Raw genomic sequence first — 19,297 nt, forward strand, 5'->3', positions numbered from 1 at the left:
CCCAGGTTCCATCCCTGGTCAAGGAACTAGATCCTACAAGCTGCAATAGTTCTCATGTTGCAACTAAATAACCCGAGTACTGCAAGGAAAATTGAAGATCCTGTGTGCCACAGCTAAGACCTGGCACAGCCAAATAAATATTAAAACAAAGAACTGTCCTTACTTGTCACTCTGTGTCATTCATGAAGCAAAGAACATTATGCCACACAGTCATTGAAATGTCTATTTATTAATAAGTGGTGCAGTATTTATTTAAGATAGAACATAAAAAATCAGGTAAGAATTGTTTGCATAATATATATGGAAATCAACCTAGTAAAGTTGTTCAAAGATTGGACACAGCCAGAATATAAATTACACATACAGTTTAAAAATTACAGGAAATCATATTATAAAGAGCACTAAAGGCCACTTGTGGAAGAGTTGTGTTCCCGTGTAAGCCAGAATGTGAAGAAAGCCTACTTGTTAGCATGGAGACAAATTCAGGGAGCAAGGCACCAGAATTCTATGCCGTAAAAGGGGGTTAAAGAAAATACAACCCAAAATCAGATACAATGGATTCATGTCGCTGGAAACCTCCACGTGCTCTTCAAAGACTGGTATTTTCCATCACTGCTGCATTACGAAGAGGAAAAAGTACAAGAAGAGCCATATCCCCCTGGAAGCAATGTGGAAAGCACTTTCCTTTAAAACAGGGAAGGACTGACAAGTCTGTTGAAGCTGGCCCGTCTTTCTAAGGTGATTTTCAAGATGGGTCAGAGCCTACCTCCCATCTCTAAAGCAAAGCCTCTGACACCTGAAAAGACAGCGGCACCCAAGCTGGGAACTTGTCCTCCCACCCGGACTCTGAGCCCGCAGAGGAACTTCGGAGGGTGAAGCTATCCTCCCCTCCCTTAGAACAGGATTCAGAGGGAAAATAAGAGCCCAATTATCAGATCAGGTTGGCTTCCGCTGGGAACCTTGATCTTTTCATAACGAGAAAGAAAAACACAAACTGTTCTGAACGTTTGACCTCCCAGGGAGTGTTTTTGAAGACCCAACTGTTTCTGCAGGATTTCAAAGCCCTGGAATAAAGGGGCAGTCTAGAGACAAAAGACCAGAGTCAGGAGGGAGGGACATTTGAACTTGTTTGGTTAAAACAATGAAAGGAGATCCTTGGGGATAAAGAACAAGGGGCACTTGTGGGATTATCTGCAGCCATACCAAACTCCCAGAGCCAGTGGATTCCAACATGAACTAAACTGACAATTTATGTGGCATTATTTTCTCCCGCCGACAGCTGGAATGTGAAACCACTCAAAAGAATAGGCGGGACCACCAAATAGCAAGGCAAGAATCACTCCTCTCTCTAGAGATCCAATGGGTCTGCAATCATTCTACTGGAAGACAGGGTGGAGGAGGGCAAGGCTTTGTGGAAGATCCCAGGGCCTGTCTGGGAGCATTTCCATTGACCTGGGAGACTTGGGATGGGGAGAAACAATGGACTTTGGAGGTACACGGGTTTTTGTTGAGGGCTTCTCATTCTCAGCTTCAGCTTGCTCCTCTACAAGGTGGAAATGGTAACACTTTTCTGGTGGGATTGTGATGAGGATTGCATGAACTCAAGAGAGAGAACTGGGATGTCCCATACCACTCCAAGTGAGAAATCAGGGCACGTTCCCCTCTCCCCCGTCCCTGACCACAGTCTTGTGGGCAGAGGAAGAGAATAGAACATGGAAAGAAAAATGTTCTCATTTTATCTTACTCTGGGATGGCAAATTGTATAGTCCATTTGACAAGTCTAAGAGGAATTACAGATATATTCCTAATCTGTGGGAAAGAATTTTGACTGCTCAATTATAAGTCACACTTAGGTTATTCTTACATAGAGCCCATTTTTGATTTATTTCTCTCTGAAACTTATTTCAACCCCAGACAGTCTTTAAAAACCCTGGGTCACCTATCGCCATCCAAGAGCTTGACCATCTTTCTTTCTATCTCTTAGGAGCTCCTGGTTCTGCCTGATTCAGGAGAAATGAATATCCTGCTACTGGGTTTAACAAGGGCTGTGGGGTAGCCCTGCTGAATTCTGGAAAATCTATCCCAAGCACAGCATGAGTGGAAACCAACTATGGAAATCCTCCTTTGAGCCGACAGAGGTTCACTTCCTAAAACAATTTTTTAGTTACAGGAACATAAAATATCTGCAATTAAATCCTGTTTGCTTCTTTGTAGTTTTGGTGAAGACACCAGAATACTAGGCTGTGACATAAACAAGACATACGTTCGGGACAAAGCAAGAGGAAACAGGCTGTGCCCAGGAGAGACCCAGAGAGCCCCACACAAAGGGTCAACTTTAGTAGACCTGGTAACTTGGGGCCCAAAGAAATCACATCCCATTTCTTAAACTCAAGTCCATAATTCTTTTTTTCAAAGAGAAATCCTAGTAAATGGGCTTATAGATAAGGATGTAGTCTGAGACATGAGTCTGAAGCTGAGTGGGTCTAAGCGATGCACCAAAGAGATGAACCAGTCTATGCGTGGCAGGGCACAGAGGGGACAAAGTGGGAGCGGTCAGCAGAGGGGAGGGGAGGAGGGCTCTTCCTTCCTTTTCTCAACTGCTCACAGCAGCAGTGGTATTACTATGCCTTTGAAGACAGCAGGGTTTTGGAAGAAGGAATGATGTCATCTTTCAAGGCATGGGATCCTCAATCATATTCCAGCCAGGAAGATGTTTCGAACATGTGTCTGCTTTTGCAGTTGCTCCAGTGGACTGGGAAGTTTTCTCTCATCTCCTGGGTTCAAGAGCAATGCTCTATTCTCACTGGGTGTTTCAGTTTTTGATCTCTAACATCTGGTCTAGGAGTTAGATCTGAATTCCAGATTCTGTGACACAATCACTCATTTAGTCACTGATCACGTAAATGTGATTTTCTTGGCTCCTGATATAAAAAGAGAAGTGGTTTTTCTGGGTTATTGAGGTCTCTTCTCATTCTGAGCATCTAAAAGTCTATGAAATTCTACTTTCCTGCATCTATGATGATAGAGGAGAATACTAGTCACAGTTTCCCTGCAGGCACGCTGGAGCTGAGACTGTTCAAAGCTGAGAACAAAGCCCCCTGGGGAGGGTCTCAGCAAACTTAAACTCTTTCGTGGAAGTTCTCCACTCATTTCTAGCATTTGTCTCTCAGACATCATGGCACAATTGACTTTCCCTGTTGAAACCACTCATCTCTTTATATTCAATTATTCCTATTTGACTTTACCACCTACCAACTGTGTTCCAGGGAACTTCCACGACCCGAACACTGGGATCCAACAGTCCTGGTCTCCTCCTTCCGACATTCTGCTCTTCCTTATTTTGATGGAAAAAGGAAGGCTTTTCATTCCTAGAGATGTCCTTATTTAAATGGCAATTGTGAAAGTGCCTGATTCTGTTGTGTAAAAATTGATATTGTATCTTCACCACTCTTTTTTGGAAAAAGATCTTCTAGCATAAATTTAGAGTTCATGAGTTACACCAAAGATTCAGGCAATGGAATCCACATATACTGTAAAAAAAATGAACATGAATGGTAGTCACTCGGATGTGGCAGTCTCTGTACTAGGGGTTTTATCTATATGAATTAGCTCTTTTGAAAATAAAAATTTGCCAGAAAAGCCAAACATGTTTGAATATAACTCAAATTTTCATCCAGGGCATCGTTATATCCTCCCAAGTTCTTAGGCATTTTCCACTCCTGGTTTCCTAAAGCACTAAATCTATACAGACAGTATCTGCTTCTGACCTGGGCATTGTTCTACCTGCTACCTGATTTAGGCTCAGTTTTAAATAGTGTAATATCAGTAACACAAGAATTTTGGGTTGATTTCAATACAAAGAAAGGACTTACAGTCTGTTCAAAAGTTCATCCTGAAACAAACAAGCCTTCAAAGACAAGTGAGGACAAGGGGGCAGATTCCTCAGAGTGCCTGGGGTTCAGAGAGCAAAGACAATCCTTGTGGTTCTAAGTGCCTTGTGTGTGGATTCTAGGAAAACCAAGAGCAGTTACTTGGCATTTTCTGGAGGAAGCCTGGGCTGTGCTTGGCAGACTGTTCAAAATTCAGTTGACATCTAAGGACATTGGACACAGTTCTTCTCTTGCCCCAGAAGAACCTGGTCTGTAGGTTTCTAGAAGCTTTTCTCTTGAAATAGATGCTGTATATTGGTCCTTACTATAAGCATCTCTTGGTCAACACACAAAATGGAACTGTTTCAGTTCCTTGCCTGGTGTCCATTATGGCAGCAATCTGGTGAGGAAGAGAAAGCGTTTCTCCAAGAACCTTCTCAGATGCTCTAAAAACTCTTCTTCCACAGCTTATCTGGAGCCATAAAGTCCAAAGCATGGAAATTAAAGTCCCCGTAGGACCCATCTGGCCTTTCCTGAGCTGATGGGGTCATGACCACTTCAATGCAGAGTTTCTACTTTCATGTTCTTCCATGTTCAATCTCTCATTGATTCCAACCTTGGAAGCATTCTTGTCTATATAGAATTGTCTGCAGGGATGAGATGAGGTTCTTTCCACTTTTGGTAGGCACAGTTTGAAGGGACCTTTAATAATTCAAGGCCACTAGAGTCCTAGATTTTGGTATTTTTCTTATCTCTGAATTTCTGGTGCTTTGTGCAGTGCCTAGAAGACAGTGGTGCTTAATAAATCTTGGCAATGAATAAACAAATGAGTGTTTTTATCACACTTATTTGAGTGGCATAGAATTATGACAATGATCTTGGCCAGTTATGAGCAGCTCCTGTTATATTAGCATTAACAATTAATAATGTCTATAAGTAATTATTCTTTCAACTCACAGTGTCTTAGGAACTAACTGCCTTGCACAAAATAGGCATTCAATGCATATTGTTGACTAATGAATTCATTTGACCTATAGTATACCTTGGGATTGTCTGGCTTTGTTTTCATGACAATTAGAGCTTTATAACATCAATGCTATGTCTAATAAATCTGATCTCTCAGCTTCCAGAACAAACACACTTAATAAATAGAACTTCCTCAGTTTGATTTTTCCCCCCTTTTCCTCTCACAGTTAGAAAAAAAATACTTCCAGAATTTGCTTGTGTGCTAGTCTTTGATAGTCCAAACTCAAAAGTGATCTCAAGTACTTTCTTCTTAGCCAATAGCATTACCTTTAACCTAACATTTGGAAAGTGGATTTATCTAATTAATTTTGATACTACTAAAAGAGGACCTCTTAAATTTTGCATATATCATGTTGTGACATACAGAGATCAAATGCATAAGATGAAGTCACAGTTTCCCTTGAGAAAGTCATACTTAGTTCTTGTAATGGAATTAATTTTTCATTATTTCATGAAGTTCAGCTGAAACTATTGTAGCTTCTGGGGCAAACTTCAGAACCACTGGTATATCTGAGGTAGAATAGTCTCAGATAAACCACTGGTATAGCTGAAGCAGAATAATCTTGGTAAAATAATCTCAATTTACCAGTAATCTTGGTAAATGGTTATTTACCAATTCTGTTGGATTATTCCAGCATGCTATTTCTTGGTTTGACAAAAAGATGTTTGTGGAAGCACATACTGTTTCTCCCTATAACCTATATTCAGTCCTAGACCCTGAATTTCTACTTCATCAATGACAGCCATGTTGATGATGTTGTCTGTGGGCAGGCAACTTGAATAGGGTTTGGTTTGCATTTCAGGAATTTTTTTTTTTTTTAAAGGGAATAGCAAAGCAGAATATTCCAGAAAGTAAATGTGTTCTTTTTTGTTTTCTTAGATGGGAAAGAATGGTTCTTAAGATCCTTATCATTTATTCATTCATGAAGATTAATTTGCCTTTGTCTACCCTGATACTGCATTGGGGCTATATAATCAACACAGATCCAATCCCTGCCATCCTGGCCTTATGACTCAGCAGGGAAGCTAACGTGCCTTCTTACGGTTTGGAACAAAATACAAATTCCAGTCATTTGTCAGTTACTAAAAGAACCTGAGGAAATCATCTAACTTTGGATCCATGATGACTATTTTTAATATGAGGATGAGAAAGTCTCATTTTTCCAGTTGGGAACTCCACTGAGTTCTTGGAAAATGCCTCTACTTGTAAGATACTGAGAGCAGTACGTTCTGCAGGGGTATTAATAAGTTAGAAAAATAATTGGCATGTTAGATGGCTCAGTCATTTTTGATGAAAGATTCCAGGAAGATCAGAATCATGAACCAAGCCCTAAGGAAGGAACATAAGGCTTCTTGGGTCAACAACCCCAATGGCACTTGCAGCCATATTATAGGGGGCCAGGGGAAGAATCAAATGATCCACGCCTTTTGCCCTTCAAATGGCCAGAAAGTCCAGTAGCCAACCATCGGAGAGGGGGTTTCACGTCTGATGTATGTGCTCATTCTTCTGTATTTCCTACCTGGGACTTCAAGGTCAACACCCATCCATTCATGGGACTCCCCACGTACAACTTCCTTTCTCCCATTCACAATACCAAGGACTTCAGGCTTTGGCTGTAGGTCCCTAAAGTCAGGGGCTGACCCTTCATTATCACTGTACTCTGAGCCTTTTACGAGATACCTGTTGACATGTGGTTGAAAGAAACCCACCTCTGAGGAAGAAGCTCCTCTCTCCCAACATAGTGCAAAATCCTCGCATTAGGTAACGATGAAGCTGTCAACCTCGTGTCTGCCACAGCCATTCTGGCTCTTGGCAACAATTCGAGGGAGAATACTGGGGGGATGCAGACACTCATGTCAATCAGTTTGATGGTCACCACGGCAACCATCTACAACGGCCCTTAGACGTGTGAAGAGAGTGAGACAATAACACTGTGGTGGAGTCATTTAGCTAATTATTCCAAGCCTAACAGAAATCTTGCCCATCAGTGTGTTTCAGAGAAGCAGCAACTTCTCCTAACAGGATGGCTTCTGCTTCATATTGATACTTATACAGGTCAGTGCACTCCAGCTTGTCCGCTTACACGTTAGCTAGTCTTATGGCTACATGTGGTTTCAAATATCTACAGGGGTAAAATTAGGTGGTTCTGAAAATTTTGCCTAAAATGTTGTAGCTTCATTGTATTGATTTTTTTTCTGGATCCAGAATGCAAAGCATCAGACAAGCACATTTTGCAATAAAAGCAGACATCCCCCTCCCACTTGGACAAACAGCCTCATGAGTGCTTTCTACACAACACAGAATACAGGTACTTGGTCCCATTGTGGAAACTGCAGAGCAGTGTTGGGAGGAGACCAGGGCCTGCAGACAGTCAGCTGACAGATCTGAGTCCCAGCTCTCCTGGGGGGTGATGGGGGCATCCCAGTCATCTCTCCTTACCTGGCCTACGGTTTCTCATTTTTACAGGGAAGTTCCTGGACCAGGCAATTTCTGTGTGCCCTCTTGACTCCAGTTCCTATTTGACTTGGACATATTGTTTGAGTATCACAGGGAGGAATGTGAATTGGAACCTCGTCTTGAAGGCACTGAACTTCACTCCTGCCCCAAGGGGCACCCCGAAGCTGATAAATTTTGTTATCTTTGGCTGCAGAAGTTGGGAACTATTTTAATGTGCGTGTGTGTGCTTTCTCCCTGCCTATTCACAACTCATCCGAAATGTTACACTTGCCACCACCTTGGAGAGATGAAGAAACTGGGGCGTGAGAGTTGACAACGACAGACCAAGTGAGGTCCCTCTGAGAGCTTTCGGAAGGTTTTCCCAGCTTTTCCTTAATAAAATAATTTTGTAATTCTTAGTTTGGCAGATATGATGCTAACTCATTCCTGCCCTCACATTTTAGCTCAAGAGGCAACCTCCTTGGTACATGATGCTTTTTTGTTGAGGGAACTATTTGCTTGCTGTAGAAAACAACTAATCATTGGAGTGTTTTACACAAAGGGGCAGTGATGCGAGAAGCAACGGAAACGACTTTCTCTGCTTACCAAACCAAAACCCAAAGCAGCCAACCACACAGACATAGCACGGCTCATCCGTAATTTCTCCCTGTACTGGTCCAGTCATGATTCAAAGTAAGAACAGCGGATAAATGTGTATCCTAAAGAGGTTAGCGGTACCATTTTATATAGTGTAAAGTCATGCAAACCATGCTTGAAAGGAAGCGGCTTCATTGTGGTGACCGGGGGAGGTAAAAGGCCACGACAAGCCCCCGCCCAGGTGGGGCCACCACGCACATGCATGCGTTTGATGCAGCCCCCGGTGATCTCACGGGGAAGTGGCGGGTGTGAAAGCAAGTGAGCTATACAAAGTCTGTCTACATTACAAGGAGGAGTCAGCCCACGACCCCTTTTTTAAGTGGGCTTGCCGGAAGGGGTCCATATCGAATCAGAAATGCCGTCCCCTGTGGATGACAGAGGCATGGAGCCACTGGGTGTGAAGGGGTCGGTGTCCGTGTCCGTCTCACCCTCGGCCAGGTACCGTTTCTCCCTCATCCAGCTTGATCCCCCGCTCGGGCCAAACGCATAATCGTCTCTGTCCTGGGAGATGCTGAAGCCACTGGGCGAGCGTTCCAGCTCCTCGTGGTTGACCGACATCAGGGACAGGGGCGTGTCGCTGTCCCGGGTGAGGCTGCACCTCTGCCGGGGAGAGACTCGGTCCGAGCAGGGGCCGTGCAGTTCCGCCTGGGAGCGGTAGCTCCCCCGGGAGTCGAGAAGCGTCAAGATAGGCAGGACGGTGGGCCTTTCCGCATAGGCGACCCTTTCCGCATGACCCTTTCCAGAACTGGGTCCCCCTAGGGGCAGGTTCACGGGGTCCTGGGCAAAAAACCCATAGGGGCCGACTTTGTCGACGGGCACCTGGTGGAAGCTGTAGGGGGCATCAGGGGTGCCCGTTTCGGAATAGTTGCACATGATGGTTTTCAAATCCGAGTCCCTGTGGTCCTCTTTCCGCTCGGCCTCGGCTGGCGAGCAGGCCCCCTTGCTCGGGGAGAAGTCGGTGACACGCACCTGGAGCCGTTCCATGTGCTGCAAGTGCATGTCCACCAGGAAATCCAGTTTCTTCCCCATGTCGTGAACCTGGAAAATACGAGGAATTGGGGATTACTGCTTTCTCCGGGCCTGCGGGCACTTGTCATTGGCGGTAAGGAAAAACCAGAGCATTTACTTTCTAGCAGGGAAGAGGGTTCTTGCCATAAGAACTTGCCATAAGTCATAATCATCATAGCAGTTAACTGTTTTGTGTCTCTCGATTTTGAGCTTTGTGCATGGATGCGTGCACGCGTGCTCACTCGTTTAGTCATGTCCAACTCTGCACCAGGCTCTTCTGTCCAAGGGATTCTCCAGGCAAGAATACTGGAGTGGGTTGCCATTTCCTTCTCCAGGGGATCTTCCTGGCCCAGGGACTGAACCCATGTCTCCTGTGTCTCTTGCATCGGCAGGCGGATTCTTTACCACTGTGCCACCTGGGAAGCCTGCATGGATATCTGCTAATCTGAAAAAACAGGGTAAGGGCTTTCCAGAAACCTGGAAGCAGAGACATGGTGTAAGGATAAGTTTTACCTAAGGAGAAGGTGGTCTTGCTGCTCCTGTTTGGATCCAGGAGGAGGAGTTCTTGATTTGTAAACATTCCCTTAAAGAAGCATCTATATTGTCTGTGCACATTCCCCTTACCTGGGGACGTAAACCCCATGGGTACAAGGGCAGTGGTTAGCAAGAACTGTGCTTCTCAGAACTAGAGATGCTCCCTAGGGGCCTTGGAGACCAGTGGAAGGTACGCTGAGATCAGCTGCATCTACCCGCTCCTACCTACAAAATTGAGAACATATCGAAATCATCGTGCGTACACAGACACAAGTGTACGTGCATGTGTGCATGGGATGTTCTTCTCCGACAGTTCACAACTCACCAGGAAGGACTGAAGGCAGGTCTACCATTCCCTCTTATAGTTGACAACACAAGGCATAAAGCAAGATCATGGCTGAGTTGGTACCCAAGTCTAAATAACAACTAATCCTTCTCTAGCAGTTACTATGCACTTTAAAGTTATTTAATTTTTCATATTAATTTTCTTATTTAACTTATTTAATTTTCATAACAGTCCTATGAAGTGGATACTATTATTCTATTTTTCAGTTGAGGAAATAGAGGCACAGAGAGATGAAATAACTCATCAAACATCACAAAGTAGGTAAATGGAAGAGCTGAGATGACAAATTAAAATTTAACAATAGAAAAGGATATTCTTGACATACTAAAAAGGGATAATTATTCAAATTTTCTCTTATCTTTTCTGCACAGATCCAATTTTGGGTTATGAATAAAATAAAAGGATTGATAGGAATCTTAAAGGAAATTGACAGTGCTATTTATTTAGCATAGTTGGGTGTATTGTGTGTTTAGTCACTAAGTCATGTCCAACTCTTTGTGACCCCATGGACTGTAGCCTGCCTTGCGATGGGATTTCATAGGCAAGAATACTGGACTGGGTTGCCATTTTCTTCTCCAGGGGAACTTCCTGCCCCAGGGATTAAACCTGGGCCTCCAGCATTACAAGCAGATTTTTTTACCGGGAAGGTGGGCTTCCCAGGTAAAGTTGGGCAAACAAGGCTAAAATACAAGCCACTTTACTGAAGAAATGAGAGGTGGACTTCCTGGGGTGCTGTGACTGAATGGGTTTCTTTCTGCCCTGAATGAACCCCACCCATAGCCGGCCCTCCTCCAGGCCCCTTCATACAGGCCACTCACTGACCCAGATTTTCAGGGAAGGAGGATTATGAATACAGAAAATTACAGAAAATGTGGAGAAGGGCACTAAGGTTCCTTAAACACCATGAAGTTCATGATCATAGTAGCTACCATAGGTTGAGCATTTACTGTGTGCCAGCTACTATTCTAGGTAATTTACAGGTATCAATGATTTAATCCTCAAAGCAACCTCATGAGGTGTTAACATCCCCATTATACAGATGAAGAAACTGAGACTCAGAACAATTCATTCACTTGCAAGTGATTGCCCAGCCAGTAAAGTGCTAAATCAGGGATTTCATTTCCAGATCCCTTGATGAATGGTAGATACTCAAGTTTGTTATCTCCCTATGAAAAAAAATGACATGTGAAAATAAATCCCACATACTTGTTTTTGGTGCGAGAAAGGAAGGACCTACCTGCCTTTCGACTTTCATAAACTTCCCCATCATGCTTTGGTCTTCAGTTTCTGATGTGGATGGTCTGGCTACATAGGGTTCATTCCTAGGAAAGAGCCCATAATGCTGTAAGATCGTGATACCTATTTTTGCTCTGCAAGGTCACTTCAGCTAGGTGGGCCGTGGTCCCTGGAACTATCCTGCTCTTGCTCAGGCTTACAGAGTCTGGAAGAACCCATGGGACTCTGCAGCCCACAGGCACTGGGAAAGGCCAGCATTTCCTGCCTTCACCAGGGATGTCTCATGCTTACCATGTTGACTGTAGGAAAATGTGAAGCTATTATGCTGTTCTCAGGAAGCTTTGTGTTAAGGTTAATACACCACTTAACTGTGCCCAGAGTGCTTGATTGCTTTAAATTATTTTCCTTGGCCTTTCCGTCTCAGACACTGGTTGAGGATGGAGCATGGTTGTCTCATCTCGGGAGTCAATATTTCATCTGTTCCGTTTAGCTAAGACTGGAAAACAGATGCAAAATCTGGAAAATGGTGCCAAAGATGATATTCGTAGGGAACAGGACTGAGACATGTGCTGCATTTGCTCCTTGGCCAACCACAGTTCACATCTGCCTAAATTCCAGTTAGTTTCAATACTGTCCCATGTAGAAGAGAACTTTCAGGGAGCCTAGCTACCGCTTGAAACCATTCATGCCTGGCAATTTCTAGGCAGTTGTTTTTTCTCTAGGCTACTTACTCCTTCTAGGTTACTGGCCAGGTTTGAGTTAAGCAGTGTTTCTTTTTTTTTCAATCTTTGGCTGTGTTGCACGGCATGTGGGATCTTAGTTCCCTGACCAGGGATCGAACCTGCCCCCTCTGCATTTGAAGTCTGGAGTGTTAACTACTGGACCACCAGGGAAGTCCTGGAGCAGTCTTGAATTAAATCAGATCAAAAACCAGCAGCCTGTGTGCTGAATCCAGCTCCCCAGTGCTTTCCTTGGCTTGCACAGGGTTTTAAACATTGGAGCCATTCAAAAGTGGAGAATTGCACATCAGATCTGAATATTCAGCTTTTCTTGAGAAACTAGTCTATCTGGAAACAGAGGACCTCCTTTCTTGAAATTAGCAAGAGCAGAACTGAGGTTCTTCAGGGCCCTGTGGTTCACCCCTTGCTAGTCTAGCCCCAGAACTGAAGTCAAGATTATATGCTCTGTATCACCTCCTTACACTCTTCCTTCCTTAATGATAAACAGCCTTATTATTATACACTGCATGATATTTCTTATGCCTACCTCCCTTCACTCATTTATGTTATTGATACTTGCCTTGAAGATACTGGGGAATAAAGAAGTGTAAATGCAGACAGCGGGCTTTCTAAAGGATCCTTGCTCATCACCTATAAAAGGACAATTTTCAGACAGTTTTTCAGGGAGAGCAGAGCTGCTCTGGGGCCCGACATTGGACTTCCTTCTTAGTCTCTGGGGCTGATAAGAAAAAAAAGGCCAAAACAGCTGGCCAGGAGGAATGCCTTGGGATCTGCTAACATGAAGTATTCTTTAGGTTCCAAAAAAAACCCCTCACAAGTCTCCTTTTATTTTCTAACTAGGAAACCGTCAGTTGCATTTTCAGTAGCCATACAAAGGAGTGTGGCTGCAAGGCTTTCATACAGAAACTTCTCAAACAGCCACAGGCTGGAATAGGCTGCAGGCTCTTTCTCTTCATCTTATCTGGGGGAATGGCAACCTCACCTCCATGGTAAAGGAGCCCAGCTGAGACTTGGGCATGGGGATTTGGGCATGGGGATGCGGTGCGGGCTTTGACAGCCCATCAGTCAATGGCCCCGGGCCCCACCTGGGAGACTGCTGGGACGGGTAGGTGAAGGCGGCTCCTTTCTGAGACTTCTTATGTTTTGGAGTAGACGGAGGTCCAGGGGTGAAAATCATATCTATTCTGAAAGAGAGCACACAAAGGGGGGATTAAATGATGGAGAGTTTGTGTGAAGAGAGAGGAGAGCAATGTATTCTGTTCTGTTGTCAGCTGCGAGTTTGGAATATAAAAGAGAAGAGCGTAAAGAGAGAGAAAGGGGGAGAGGAGGAGGTGACGAGGAGAAAGAGAAAGAGAGAAAGACAGAGGAAAGGAGAAGGAATTTCTAATCTTAACGCATCATCATTTTTTTTTTTTTTGGCCCAGTGGTACGGAGAGCATCTCTCCATCCCAGAGGAGAGGCAACCGAACCACTGAGACAGGATGGCAGCTGCGTCCTGTTCCTTCTTACAGCAAATGTCAAGTGTGCTGCAGCAGGTCTGGTCCCCCAGCTCTTTCATTCCACCCAAAACCTCTAGTTAGGGAGGTCTTCCTGCTAAATCCTAGGCTCTGTTTTCAGCTGTGCTCTCTTTTCCCTGCAGCTTGGCAGGCTCCTCCAGCTACTAGAGGGATGAATTCAATAGTAGCTCCTATAGCCCCCCATCAATGTCACCCTGAGCACAACAGAAGACAAATGCCATCCGCCCACCCAGCCCTGATCTGCAGGACTGGGGTGGGGGCAGGGCATGGAAACAGCCCGGGAGGCTTATCACAGGCCCAGGACCGGGCAGCCAGGGGGAGCCATGCTTCTCTCTGTCTTGCAAACCCAGCTGCTCCTCCAGTGACTCCAAGCACGCGTGCATGCCGTCACTTCAGTCGTGTCTGACTGTTTGCAGCCCTGTGGACTGTAGCTGGCCTGGCTCCCTTGTCCATTAGATTCTCCAGGCAAGAACACTGGAGTGGGTTGCCATGCCCTCCTCCAGGATACACACGCATGCAAGTATATAAATATGTACAAGTATGTATATATTTCTGAGTGTGCTATTAGTAATCATATTATGCATATATATCCACTACAGATCACATAACTTTTTATCTTACTACATAGATTGTAAAAATGTCATTTGATGGTGGCGTAACTTTTAAATGAGACCAGGTACCATTCTTCTCTTAATCACTATTTATATAATGGAGGCAGTGTGGTGTGTTACAGAGGACAGGAGTTTTGTACCCAGATGGATCTGGTTTCACTTTCAGCTCTGCCACCTACTAGCTGGATAGTTTGGGGCAAGATCATTGTCCTGTAAACCCTGGCCTTCTCATTGGTATATGGCAGCTCTAATGTAAAACTGTAGGGGGTTATAAGGGATTGGAGACACATACGTGAAGTGCCCAGGTGATCAGCAAAAACGGTGGTAATTATTAGCTAGGAATCAGTGCTGTTTACAAATGTTCGTTAGGTAGTTAGAATAGGGAAAAGGAGTCCAGAATGGCGGTGGCTAGAAGACCTGGAAGGGAAAAGCCTGGGAAAATAGAACAAAGGAAGGTCTGAGGACCGGAATGAGAACCTCAGGTAAAACAAACAGCACTCCTGGCTGGCCCAATTTTCATAGGACAGGCCCAGGGAGAGAGAAACATATAAAAAGAGGAGCCAAAGCCCTCTCCTCTCTCTCTCTCCTGCGCGCTGGGACACTCTTCTCTTTGTGTCTTTGGATCAACGTGCCCTCACGCCTTGAAGATGGATTTTCCTGCTATCCTCTAAATAAAATAGAGCCGTAACATTGAGCTGTAACACTGATTTGTCTAAGAGCTATAACACAGTCCGTTCGAGACCTGAGAGCTATAACACGGTCTGTCCAAGACCCGAGAGCTGTGACATGCCGAGGGGGCTTTAATGTCCGTCACTCCAAATCTTTGTTGTGACGAGACAAAAACCAAGGAGCATACACTTGCCTGACATGTTCCCTGTTACAACTAACACTTGATGAACTTTTAATTGAGTAAAAATTTATATTTGGAACTAGCCAACTGGACTCATTTTAGATAATCCGAATATTGTTGGCATATACAAAGGATCAGACATGATTTTTTTAAGACATGATCAGACATGATTAAAACACATGTTATTTCTCTCCCTGAGGCCTGATCAGACTATTAATCTTGGCCATGTCAATTTCATAGAAATTCTCCCCAGTTCATTCGATCTCACATTGGTTGGCCTTGATGTCTCTGTTTGATGAATATTTTTGTTCTTAACATTTTTTCCCTCATTGCGGATTAGTAGATGCCTTTCACTCTCAGCTCTGAGGCCTCCCTGGCCGATTCCTCAGCAGCCAGGAGGGCACCATCCTTCCAGATGTGCCTCTTACCTTGTCTGAAGGTACTTGATTCGGGAAAGCATGTCGAGATGTCCAGCAGAATATTGTTCAATCACATCCTTCACGTCATAAGGCCTCAAAGTCTCCTTGAATTTTTTTTTATAGAGACGGAATTGTAGAATTCTGGCAGGCAAAGTAGAGACATTTGTGCATCAGGAGTGGAGAGTGAAGTAACTTATACAAGATGAACAAACTCTGGGGTGGGGTGGGGGGTGGTTGGAATAAAAGAACCAAAAAGACACGACTTGCTAAGAAGTCCCAGCTCCTGGTCCTGGTTCCACCTCTTGGAACCACACTGAGTTAGGCTGGCTGTTGTCTCTTCTTCATGCCTATCTCTTTTCACTCATATGAATAGTAAGAAATTCATAGTGACAGTAAAAGCGAACATTTATTACACATTGGGCTTCCCTGGTGGCTCAGAAGATAAATAATCTGCCTGCAGTACATGAGACCTGGATTTGATTCTTGGGTTGGGAAGATGCCCTGGAGAAAGGAATGGCACCCCACTCCAGTATTCTTGCCTAGAGAATCCCATGGACAGAGGAGCCTAGTGGGCTACAGTCCACAGAGTCACAAAGAGTCTGACACAACTGAGCAACTAACACTTTCACTTTTCACTACATGCCAGACACGGGCTGAGTTCATTTTTAACAATTTGCTAATAAATCGATTCACAGATGATGGAACTGTGGCCAAGGGAGCTTCAGCCTCTTCCCAGGGCCATCTTGCTGATAATGTCAGAGTTTTCCTGAAACCAGGGTTGTATGGGGACAAGGCTCACAGTCCTAACAGCTGCGTCACACTGCTTCCTATTTGAGGACAGCTGACATATCTCTCCTCAATAGCCTCCTTAATCCTTTGGCTTATGAGCTTCTGGAAGAGAAAAGCTAGCTTTGGTTCCTCAAATTTTTTCAGGCTTTTAATAAAGTGGGGCACCCAGAACTTGGAATCCTCACCTCCGTCTTCCTGGGAATCAATAAAGTCGTCTTAGGTGATTAATCTTCTTGAAACTTCCCTCATGAGGTCAACTCTTGCTGAACACAGTGTCAATTTAAAACACCGAATCACAACCCAGTGATAAGGAACACAGCTACCCAGGTCCTCCCATCTCATACTTGTATAGGCTTTTTTTAACGGTGCATTCAAGACTCATTTTGTTTGTCACAGTCCATGACTTCAGCCTCTAAACACTATTTTGGTCTATCAATTGTACCATTCAAGCTCTCCTTTCCAATTCTGTGTCACTTTCTAAGCCTGCCCGTTACACAGTTCTATCTAAGGTGGGTGTCAGGAACTATGGCTTGCAGCCAAATCTGGTCCACTGCCTGTGTTTGAAAATAGAGTTGTGTTGGAACACAGCCTCAAGTCATTCATTTATATACTGTCTATGGCTGCCTTTGCACTTCAGGATCAAAGTTAAATACGACAGAGACCTATGGATCATAAAGGCTGACATATTTACTACATATATGACTCTTCACAAAAAAATGTCTGCCAACCTCTCAACTAAGGCATCAGTGACAGTACTCCAAAGGATGGGGTAGAAGCCAGACCAGGAAGCATCTCAGCAGAGACCTCCTTCGAGCCTGACACAGATTCATTCATTGGTTTTCTTTGAATAAGATCATTCAACTAGTTGAAAATCCAGGAAGTTGTGTTTTTTATCCAGCCATATTTCTGGCACATTGTACAGAGTGACGTCATGAAGAACCATGTCAACAGCTTTGCTGAGGGCCACATATTATAAACTCGTGTGCTTCCTGCTCTATTGGACTGAAAATCTGAAAATGCCGTGACTAGTTCTTAGTGACCCTGACTCAGTCTAGAATTCACTACCATCATGGTGCAGTGCTTATAAACTCACATTCTGGAGTTATCTTGAAGTAGTAGCATATTTTCTTAATTTTCTTATGGCATTTCAAGCAAAATAGAAATAGCCAGGGTGAGTTATAAGTCTCGTCTGAAACAGACCAAAAAAATCCTATAATTGATTACCATGTTGAAAATGCTAATTAAAAAGAACTAAATGAATGAAGACAGATGGGAGAAAAGCTATTTTGAGTCAGAAGCCCATAAGAGAAGAAAACTTCATGTCAACACACCCTCCCTCACCAACAGCATTTAAAATAAATTAACACAACACTGTAAAGCAACCACGTGTGTGTTAAGTTTTCAGTCATGTCTGACTCTTTGTGACCCCATGGACTGCAGCCCACCAGACTCCTCTGTCCATGGGATTCTCCAGACAAGATTACTGGAGTGGGTTGTCATGCCCGCCTCCAGGGGATCTTCCCCACCCAGGGATCGAACCCCCATCTCCTGTGGCTCCTGCACTGGCAGGCAGGTTCTTTACTGCTGAGCCACTAGGGAAGCCCAGAGTAACCATACTCCCATAAAAATGTTTAAAAAATAAAATAAGTAGTAGCAAGGACAGACAAGAGGATGACCAGTGTCTCCAACCTACTAATGATCTGCTAATGCAGTCATCATTTTTTTTTAGGTAGCAACACCCCCCCACACTTAGAGTATTGACATACTCTCTGAACTTGACTCAGGGGTTACTTGAGGAATTTCCTGCCCACCTTCCCGAAGCCCAAGACCACTTTACAAAGCCATGACCTGGAGGAGCTGAGCTGGGGCCTAAGAGGCCTAAAGTGGGAGAAGGCACTTACCTGACGGCTCGGATGGCGGCCTTCAGGGTGGGGATCATGTCTTCGATGAGGAACTCATTTCCGTAGCCCCTGTCTTCCGCTGTGGGGTCCCCTGTCCCAGCATCTGAAAGGGAGACACCCATATCAATGGCAGGCCACCACTTCATCAGAGCCCTTCAAACTCAGCCCCCAAGTCTCCATTTCCATTTCAGAAACCCCGATGTGTTCTCCAGGGGTGACATCATTCAGACTTTCTCAGCATCTCCCTCCCATGATCCAGAAGTCTGGTAAGTGTCTGCAGAGTTGGACGGTTGCTTGGGGGAGAAGGTGGGGAGAGTGATGTGTGTTCCAGGGTTCCCAAGTGGCCCCTTTGGAGGCAGCCAAGGGCATGCACGTAGGTATTTGTCACACACCTGAGTTCAGACTCTGGCTCTGTCAGACTTTGTGACTGTGGGCTGGGAGGTCACTTTCTGAGCCCTGTTCATCCTCCCTTTTTGTAAGTGAACAGGGCACCCACTCTGACTGCCCCCACAAGACACTTTTCCCATATCTCTCCCCACCCTCTTGGGATGTGGAGGTCCCCAGCTGCCCAGACCACTCTGCCCCTGGCTCCCTCCATCCTTCAAGGTGACCTTCTTGGCAATGTGCTCATCATGGGGCCACCCTTAGGAACCATGCGGTGTGTCTCAAGGCTCCCTGGAGGGGTTGGCAGGCACACGTGGTGACCCCGGCCCAAGAGAACAGCTAACACGGGCCCTCTGTGCCCAGAGTGAGGGCGGGAACCTATCACAGGGGCGGAGATAAAACAAGCCAGAAGCTGGTTCAGGGCAGCGGGAATGGGCTATTACGTAGACTGCAGGATTCTTCGCGGGGGTGGGGGGGAGGAGAGGTGGAGGAGACAGGGTGAGGAAGAGGAAGGGGTTACCTTCAGAGCTCTGCCAGAAAGCGTATGCTTTCATGCGGAAGGCGGTGCGGAAACGCTCTTTATTGTTTGAGCCAACAGGCTTTGGTTCTTTAGAAGGACTTTCTTCTATGGCATCTACATTCAGAGGGGTAAATAGCTTTCCTTTAGTATTGCTACCACGAGGATTAGAAAGGCGAACCCGATCCAAGAGACCCAGCTTTTGGCTACAAAATAAGCAAAAGTGAACAATTTTCCTCCTTGAGTGCAGGCTTTCGTAATCTCCCGTCCCTCTTCATCAAGATGTATACATCCTCCTCCGCGCGGGAATAGGACCTGCGCCTCCGATGCTCAATCTGATTGAGCTGCTTGGAAAGGGACACAGCTTGCTTCAGATGATAGCTCGGCAGCTGACTAGCTAGTACATCTCGGGCGTGTTTCTCTGACTTTCAGTTTCCTCATATGCTTAAGTGCAGC

General features: G+C 44.9%; 1 protein-coding gene across 2 annotated transcripts in view; it reads right to left on the reverse strand.

The window, feature by feature from the left end:
• Positions 1-209: 209 nt before the first annotated feature.
• Positions 210-19,297, reverse strand: part of KCNQ3 (potassium voltage-gated channel subfamily Q member 3) — a 298,632-nt gene continuing 279,544 nt past the window's right edge. The window contains exons 10-15 of one of the 2 annotated variants that reach the window (XM_043483991.1): positions 18,845-19,047; positions 17,941-18,043; positions 15,260-15,391; positions 12,939-13,037; positions 11,115-11,199; positions 210-9,027 (exon numbers count right to left, since the gene is read on the reverse strand). In XM_043483991.1, the coding sequence (XP_043339926.1) occupies positions 8,305-9,027; positions 11,115-11,199; positions 12,939-13,037; positions 15,260-15,391; positions 17,941-18,043; positions 18,845-19,047 (1,345 nt within the window). In that variant the 3' untranslated portion in view covers positions 210-8,304. Of the gene's footprint in view, positions 9,028-11,114; positions 11,200-12,400; positions 12,484-12,938; positions 13,038-15,259; positions 15,392-17,940; positions 18,044-18,844; positions 19,048-19,297 lie in introns of those variants that run through there. The other variant, XM_043483992.1, reaches the window with a different exon arrangement.

This window comes from Cervus canadensis, chromosome 12 (assembly GCF_019320065.1).
Source record: "Cervus canadensis isolate Bull #8, Minnesota chromosome 12, ASM1932006v1, whole genome shotgun sequence".
Lineage (NCBI taxonomy): Eukaryota > Metazoa > Chordata > Mammalia > Artiodactyla > Cervidae > Cervus > Cervus canadensis.